Raw genomic sequence first — 9,380 nt, 5'->3', positions numbered from 1 at the left:
GGACCATTTAAAACAGCCAAATCACCAACAGCACAAAAATGTGAAAAATGTAGTACTAATAGATCATGAAAATGACACTTACTTATAGTATGAGAGCTGAAACAAAAGGGCAGAATGTCAACTGTTCTACCTCATCTACGAATGTGCATGTCAAAAGACTCAAATTTTTCACCATTCTGCACATGCCCATATCCGCAAAAGACTGTAACAGCACTGTAATTACTGATTTTGGAGTCATAAATAATTTTTAAGTTGGCAAATTCGCAAATACAGAATCCACAAATAATAAGGATCAATTGTACTTTATAATATCATAATCATCAATCTAAAAACTTACTCATAATCTAAAAATTTTTCCTTATAGCTACTATTATATGCTTAAGGGGCTGGGGCTAGGAACGGACAAATTCTAATGTCCCCAAATTATAAAGAATTACAGCAAAATTTAAGAAGAGCAAGAAAATCTCTTTCCCATATTGTATTGTTTCTTGGATTTAAACAAATATTATTTGAAATTACAAACCTCTGTCGGTCTTCATCATCACTGCTTTCATATTCTGATTCTTTACTAGATAATTCCTCATCCTCATCTGGCAAAGGAGGTTCCTCTGGTGGCTGAGGAGATGCAGGTGGAAGAGGTGCATGCAATGGCATATAGTCTTCATACTAATTTTAAAAAAACAAAAAACAATTTATGATGTTTACAGGAAAAAACATTTCCATTTAGAAACATGATTCTCCTATCTCTTTACTTCATATTCTTTTACATGTTCAAAACAAACTGAGGGAACACTTGCTGTGGCAGACTGCTAGCTAATCTAAAAACTTGTTTCTTTTTCCTTGGCACCTCGCTGGATTAAATTTCCAAACCTCCCTTGCAGTTAGACTTCACCATGTAACTGAGCTTTAGCAAATGGAATGTTAGCACAAAAAACTTCCACACACATAATCCTCTCTTCCTTCTTGATCTGCAGGCTGCATCGTAATTTCCTCATCAACCTGGGAATGTACATAGTGAAGACAACTTAGGTCTTTTGAATGCCCTACTTTTGGAATGGACTTGACATCAGCAAGAAATAACTTATATTTGTGTTAAGTGACTAAGATTTGAGGGTTTTTTTGTTAATTGCAGTTATTGTAACCTTAACTAATATCCCTGCCCTGTGCTAGGTATTGAGGTGTTGGGGTTACAATGAATTATGAAGTTAATAGTATACACATTATAAAATGAGCCAATTCACAATGCACAATAGAAAAGCAAATTTTCTATTTAAATGTTAGCATTCAAAATAACTTCCCATCGCTATTATCTAAGAAAGTACTATGCAAAATATTAACTAGAATTATTAAAGAGCAGAAATAGCCTGTTATCTAAATTATTGATAAACTGGATAACAAATTCTAATAAAAAATTAGCAAGCCTTTCTTCTGCAAATGAAGCCTTATATGCAACAAAACCAGGACAATGGAAATTTTAGATAATTAAGTTTATTAAATATAATTATCTTACAAGGTGGCACAATGCTCTGCATCAAAGGACTAAACAACAACACGCACAGAAATGATGGCTTCTATTACCAAAAGCATCTCTTTCATGTTCTGGCTTATTCCCACTTTCAGTTCTCCACTTGAATATTATTATCACAATAACTTTATATTCGTTCCTTATTTTCTATGAACATTAGAGGTCACTGGCACAACATTTGTAAAATTTAGCCTCTGTAGTCACACCTTAGGAGGAGAAATTTTGAATCTTGAAAATTCTGAGAGCTTTCTTACCATAGGAGGTCGTGCAGTAATTGGTCCAAAAGGTGTGGGCAAATTCATTTTATTCATAAGATGAAGCACCTTAAAGTGACAAAACATTTAAAAATCACATAGTAAAATGGTGATTCAACTCACATATTTTATGTACTTAAAAACTCTGCAACAACACTACAGATTAATCTAGTACCGAGGCTGGCCCACCTCTTGCCTTTATAATCCCTGAGCAAGGCACTGAGACATCTCAGAAGATTAGCCTTACCAAAATGTTTGTCAGTTCTACAAATCTTATTATTCTCATTAAAATGTCATGTTCTTGCAATCTAAAATCTTCTCAGATGTTTTTTCCCGATTATTTTGAAATGCAGAGAAGTATAATAAAGAAAATAAACATCATCTATATTTTGTACTTCAAAAAGCATCCTACTACTATCAGTATTTTCAAGCATTTGCTAAGGGATCCGCTATGTCTTTTCTTTTAAGAAAGAATCTGTGTTTGCTAAAGTAACAAAGAAATACCAGAAATTATATTTCCCCAAATACCTTATTTTTATTAGTATTATTAATACTAAACCTAACAGTATGCTTATGGTATAGTTATAAAAGCCTTTACATGAATATAGAATATTTCATCACCTTTTGAAATGGACTGAATACTTGTGACCCCCCCAGCCCCCAAAGGCTAGTATGTTGAATACTAGCCTCCATGTGATGATATTAGGAGGTGGGGATTTTAAGAAGTAATTAGGTCATAGGGTAGAGCCCCATGAATGGGATTAGTGTCCCTTTTTAAAGGGACCCGAGAGCTCTCTCATCCTCTTTAGGCTATGTGAGTATACAAAGAGAAAATGGCTATCAACCCAAAAGAGGGCCCTCACCCGAGTCCAACCATGATTGTACCCTGATCTCAAACTTTCAGACTCCATAACTGTGAGAAATAATTTCCTGTTGTTTATAAGTCACCTGTCTATTGGCACTTAAGTTACGGCAGCCCAAACTGACTAAGGCACCTTTAAAATATTATAATATCACTGCCTGTTGGAATTAGTCTGATTAATACTATTATGAAAAAGTATGAGAATTAGCATGGAAAATAATGTATTAGTTACACAGGCATTTATTTTGAGGGAAGTTAGTTTTATTCTACTTACCTGTACATAGAACTTAGGTACACTTGCCAAAGTATTTACTATGTTTGCTAGGATTGTGCTTGAAGGTGGTGGGTACATATACTTGAGGCATGAATTTAGAGGAAAACTCAGCCTAAAAAAAAAAAATATTTAAAATGCTTATCATGTTTTTACTGAGTTTCATATCAAAAACTCATTTTGTATTACCTGATAACATACAAAAAATTGTTCAAATAATGTAGTACTCTGAGATTTACCTTGTTCTTAATAGATTCAAATAAGTACATTTAAAAAGAAACTTGCTATCTGATTGATTAAAGAAAAATAAGAAATTTCTTATCAGAGCGTATTTTATAGCTCTGAACATTTTAAAGGAACGGAATTCAGTGACAAACTCTTACAGCTCAAAATGTTAATCAACAGATTAAAAATATACATGACATAAAATATCCCTTTAAAAAATTATCTTATTATTTTTGCAATATAATAAGATATGCTTTGTACACAGAGCAACAAAAACCAAAAGAACAACAAAATACAAACAATAAATGCTAACCCATGGTTTGGTGCAATTCCATTTTCTATAGTTAAACAACCAAGTTCTTTCTTTTCTTTATCATCTTCCACTGGGTCATCTGACCTAAGACAGAAAAAAATCAAAGTTAATCTTATCTTTAGAAACAGAGTGAAAAATCACATACAGAAAAAACGTAATATCTTTTCAAACATGGCATTATGAAAACAGTTCCATAATAAATAAAACTTTCAAGCATTTCTCAAACAAACACCAATGAAAATGGAGGGAAACAGAATCAACCTTTATTGACTACCTTCTCTATTCCAGATATTATACAAAGCATGGCACATTTTCATTTACCTTTCACCAACCCTATGAAGATAGTATGATAAATCTCACTGACCAAAAAAAAGACCCTGAAGTTTACATAGTATACAAAGTGATACTCAAATTTCTTTAATGTGCATCAAAATTACCTAGAGGGTTTGTTAAAACTCACACTTCTGGGGCCTTATCCCACCTCCTACACCCCAATTTCTAATTCAGTAGGACTGGGTTAAGGTTCAAGAATCTGCATTCCAATCAAGATCCTAGAGGATGCAGCTGGTCTCGGGATTAGACTTTGAGAACCATTGCTGTACCACAAATTTGTAAAGGTTGTATAACTAGAAAGACTTATAGCTGAGAACCAAATACCATTTTAGGATTTTAAAGGCCATGCCTATTCATGATACTCTGCTATCTGTAATATAACAAAGACTTTATACTAGTTATCCTCTCTCCACTTAAAGTTGAATGCTTTTTACCCTTCTCTGTTCCCACTTTATATTGAATAATTCCTAATATTAAATCAATACTCAGGTTCCTAATGCAAAACTAAGAACAAAAATAAATATACTGTCCCCCAATCCTCCGCCCCACTTCCCCCCACCAATATGATACATATCTATTCCATATGTGGGAGAGGGTTGTCACCTCGAGGGGTAAAAATTATAACTATTGCACTGTGTTTTACAGCTGAAACTAATTCTGAAAAGTGTGTGTTTCACAATAAAAATAATAATTAAAAAAAAGTAATCTGGAAATTTCTTGCTAAAGGGCAACTGAAAAAAATCTTTTCACTTTAATAAGAATGGAGGGCTTGTTCTGGTTCACAGTCTTAAGGACTATCTACAAATATTTGACTTAATTACTTATCTTTGGCTTAAAACCCATATCTTCCTTTGGAAGAGGGAGTGGGGAAGGTGGGTCAACCTAGGCCAAGCGAGGGTTCCCATTTAAGTCTGCTCCTAACACTAAAAGTGTGTGTGTGTGTGTATCTCCTATTGGTTTGGTTACTTTGGAGTAACCATGACTAATACACTATCTAGTAGACTAATCTTCCTTCATCGATCTAGAGTTTTCCTTATTATTCATGTTGAGTTATTTTTCCTTACAAATTTACAATCAGCTTGTCTAGTTAAAAATAAATAAATAAATAAATATACTGTTTTAATGTACTACATTCATTTAGAGAGATATAACATTTATCATTTCAAATTATTATTAGTCTGAAAACAACTCAATAGCAATACAACTAATTAAAAAACCACTTTAAAATGTTATGAAAAAAACCTAACTATCTACGTACCTCTTCTTTTTGTCAGTGCTTGAAGGGGGACACGGTGAAGGAACTCGATCTTGCTCTTTTGCAAATTCAACAACTAAAGTATGACCTAAAAGTTTCAGCTGATGGAGTCTTGTCAATGCCTTCAGTTGGAAGAACAAAAGAGTAAAAAAGTTGATAACTGCACCAAAAATGATTTGTTAATACTGTTTTCACTTCCTTGGGTATTTCTTACCCATTTCTAACTCTCAGGCTGCGAAGCCTTTATTACTTATTAAGAGACTGCTTCCTATCACTTAACAAAACGAACTCTGGTTAAATCCAACTCTGCTTATTCCCAGGCAGCTGAAATGGCTAGAAAAACAAACAACAAATCTGCTCAGTCTCACTTTATATTCACAACCACAACCACAAGTCTGGGGGTGGAACTTAATGCCACATTCTTAGTTTATTTTTATTACCAATCTCTCTGTTCCTCAACCTCACAATATTCCCCCCACCCGCGGCCCCATTTCTTTTAGCCTAGGACATTGCTCCCAACTTTGAGAAAATTGAAGTGGCCGGATGAGAACTTCAGATTCCCACCGTAACTTCCATCTACCAGCATGTGCATCACACGGTCTACCTTCCATGTGTTATCACGATATTAAGTATCCATATTTTTCTCTAAATCCAGTTGCTTGCCTTGGATATAAATCCCACACTCTCTCATCTACTCTCTAGAAGTGTCTGGGGTGTTCTTACCACAGTTAGTGCTCTGTCCTCTATGGGACCATCCACATCACTATACAAACATGCTCACATGTCTCATCTTAAAATTTGTTTCTTCATCTACTGATCTCACTTANTTAATGTAAAATTTAAAAAAACACAAAGATAAAAAGACTCATTCCTTTTAAAATGGAAAAAAGGTAATTTAAACAAATGCCTTTCTCAATTTATTAAGTTACTTAAGTTCAAGGGAAATTTATATTATATATAAGCTAAATGAAATTAAAATACAATTAATGGTGATTATACCCAATTAAGATATTAATATACGGTATGTAGAATTTTATAGCAAACAGGCAACTAAAATTTTTACCATAATTGTTTTTAAATAATGTAAGTTAAGCAAGCAGACAAGTACATACAGAATGCCTATTTCATACTCCAAAACAAAATTACCTGTGTGAAACAGATGGAGGTGTATTCAGCATATCCTTTATTTTTCGTTTTTTTCTCACATGGCGCTGCTTTACTGTTTTCAGTCTTTTAGGCTGAAGATTTGCTAGTTCCATTAGTTTGGTCATTCTACATTGGGGGGGAGGGAAAGTAAAAAAAAAATTTTTTTTTTAAATGTAAAAACGTAGCTATTTACCACTGTTTCTGTTAAGCTTACATTTGTATTTGGGCTTATGAACTATAAAATAATACATATGGCATAAGTATAATTTCTAAGTCATCAATTAAGATATAACCTATTTGACAAAAGAACAAGTTCTAAATCTCCTTGCTCAACCTTCATCTTTGGAAGAACAGGGAATTTACTTAATTGAAATTTATCCTTCAAAGGTAAGTTTTATTATAAAATTTATTAGTTGCCCAAATAAAATGGCTGGACATAATGCAGAAAAATTGAACATGATACATTAACACAACGTAACTTTATTGCTCTTTTGTTGACTGCTATTCAAAAGGCCTTACAAACACAATAAATTATTTTGATTCATACTCTATTAAAGAGAGACTGGACTGAAGTATTTTTAGTAAAAGCACTTTGTATATAATTGTTGTAAATCAATCATTACAGAAACAAGTAACTTACTTAGAACAAAGTTTTCAAATACTATATTCTGAAGTAACTTATAAGTAACAATCAAGGTGTGACAACTGATANCCTCTCTTCCCATCAGTCTCAAACTTACTCCCATCAAGCTCATGCTGTGATCAATCCACTGACACTGCTTATCACAGACAACAACAAATTCTGTATTGCCAAGCCAATGGCCAACTTTCGGTCTTCATTTTACTTCATTTAACACAGTTAATTACTACTTCCTTGATACATGTTCTTCACTTGCTGTCAAGACACCATACTTTCCTCTAATTTTCTTCCTAGCTCACTGGTTTCTACTCCTCAATCTCTTTGGCCCATGCCTTCTCAAACTCTTAATATGGGCATACTCCACAGCCCTAATCTTGGTCCTTTCTACCTAATTTCTTGGTGATCTAAGCAAGCATCTTAAATTTAAACACCATTTCTATGCTGATGATTCCATTTATAACTTAAGCCCAAACCTTTGTCCTAAAAGTCCAAGAACATATATCCAAAATACTGGATAGCAATTTTTAGGTGTCTAACAAACATCTCAAAAGCAAAGCTTCAGAAATGGAACCACTAATCTTCTATCCACATCCTAATATTTTTTGAACAACTGTAACTGTAGGACTTAACTGGGACTACAATTTTTTTCTACCATCTTCAGGCATCCTTATTTGACTCTTTTCATTATACAAAACAAGTTTTAAAATGTTGCAACAATTTTCAAGCCCCTAAATCAATTCTAGACCTCTTTACTACCAGTTAACCTTTGAATACCTGAAATACAGGTATGTAAGCTGAGTTGCATCAACTTTCTTCTCAAAATGGATGCCACACACATTCTTTTTTTTTCAAGGATTTACGTTAACAAATTTTGCTGTCCCTCTCAGCTGCTTTGCTCTCACTCATCTCTCCCTTGGTTTATTTATTTATTTATTTGTTTTTTATGTCATTGATTCATCTTTGTTCTTCTTTTTTTTTTTTTTTAGCTGAGCCACCCTGCCACCTGTTGGCAGCTCAGCTTGGGCCATGAATCCAACCGGGGACCCTGCTGCTCAGAGCTCAAACTCTTGAGCGAGCTCTTAACCAACTGAGCCACTCAGCCGGCCCCCCACTTGGTTTATTTAAAACTGATCAGTCAATTGCACTCTAGCCTAAAAATCCTCACTGCTCCTATCTTCTCATTCCTTCTCTTTACTACAAATTATTACCCAAAGACACTGACTGGCTCCATTTCCGCTTCTCCACATTAATTTAACCCTAAACCAATGTGGTTTTCATTACCATATTTTATTTATAACTTATTATGCTATATTTAAAAAGTCTTCTGAAAAAAAGTTCCTATACATTAAAAACACATATGTGAAACTCTTTTAAATCTCACACTCCAAGAGAGACATTATTAACAATTTGGTATACAGTTCTGCCACATTTTTTTCTATGCATAAAAACTAACATATATACCATTAGTTTTCTAAAAATCCAAGGTTACATTATCATAACATATTGCAATTTTATTCATGTATTTTATCTGGGCTACCTTCTGATTAATGCATATTTATTTGAACTCATTCTCCAACAGTTGTAATCCAGTTTATGTATATACTGTAGTTTAAGGTGTGTCTTCCCCTTACTGATGAGAATTTGGGTCATTTGTATTGTTCTACAATATAAAATCCTTTACTAATAGATTGTGTTCATTTCTCATTTCGTGTCATCACATGATATCATCTTCTTAAAACACTCTTCTCTTTGCATCCATGATAATTTCTTTTCTACTGCCTATTTAACTTCTCCCTGACAGTCTACTTTCCTGGCTTGTCTTCCTTTGGGCAGCCATATTCACCCACTGGGTTGAAGAAACTCCATTTTTTACCTTGCCCCAGCTCTAGGCCCATATTTTTAATTTTAACTGTTTTAAAAATATTTCCACAGAAATAGCCTAGTGACTCCTCTCATTTGAATTATCTACCTTTGCAAACATCCTCTGAATCCTGCCCCTCATGTCAGTTAATGTAATAATCCAGTAAATCAGTCCAAAAATCTCTAAGTATTCCCCCTCAACCTCTACATCTATAGGGAACACAACACCTACAAATCCAGTCTCTACAAAGTATATATTTACCTCTTTGTTTATCTTCTTACTAACTTATTCAGATCCTTTCTTTTGCCTTGGTTATTATACCATTTCTCATCTTGGATTTCCATTTGGTCTTCCTATTTCTAATCTTCTTCTAAATCCAATCCATTACATGAACTCTACCAGATATATTTCATAGACCTGACCACATTACTGACCAACTCAAAAGTATCAAGCGCATTTAGCATATCTACTAAACAAAATTCAATCCCTCCCTCACTCTCACCCAAATTAGACTCAAACTATTTTGCAAGTCCTATTTCCATTCCAACCCATAACTATTGTTCCACTTATAACTTTCCATGCCCCATAGCTTAACTTAGTATTCTCCAAATCTGGAAGCCTGGAAGGCCCATCTCCCTTTGTTTTCTTCTTAAAATTCAACTAATCATTAAAGGCCTACATAAAAAGTCATTTCC

At 33.8% G+C, this 9,380-nt stretch overlaps 1 protein-coding gene across 1 annotated transcript in view; it reads right to left on the bottom strand.

Annotated features, from left to right (window-relative positions):
- Window positions 1-523: 523 nt before the first annotated feature.
- RNPC3 (RNA binding region (RNP1, RRM) containing 3) overlaps window positions 524-9,380 on the bottom strand; it is a gene marked incomplete at its 3' end in the record, with an annotated part of 11,882 nt that continues 3,025 nt past the window's right edge. Inside the window, exons 2-7 of the mRNA XM_019632329.1 lie at window positions 7,298-7,304; window positions 5,042-5,198; window positions 3,451-3,534; window positions 2,916-3,027; window positions 1,780-1,848; window positions 524-666 (exon numbers count right to left, since the gene is read on the bottom strand). Of these exons, the coding sequence (XP_019487874.1) occupies window positions 524-666; window positions 1,780-1,848; window positions 2,916-3,027; window positions 3,451-3,534; window positions 5,042-5,198; window positions 7,298-7,304 (572 nt within the window). The remainder of the gene's footprint in view (window positions 667-1,779; window positions 1,849-2,915; window positions 3,028-3,450; window positions 3,535-5,041; window positions 5,199-7,297; window positions 7,305-9,380) is intronic.

This window comes from Hipposideros armiger, unplaced genomic scaffold (genome assembly GCF_001890085.2).
Source record: "Hipposideros armiger isolate ML-2016 unplaced genomic scaffold, ASM189008v1 scaffold_1123, whole genome shotgun sequence".
In the NCBI taxonomy this organism is placed as follows: domain Eukaryota; kingdom Metazoa; phylum Chordata; class Mammalia; order Chiroptera; family Hipposideridae; genus Hipposideros; species Hipposideros armiger.
Note: the sequence above shows the minus strand (reverse complement) of the source record. Positions and strands in the feature narration are given on the sequence as shown.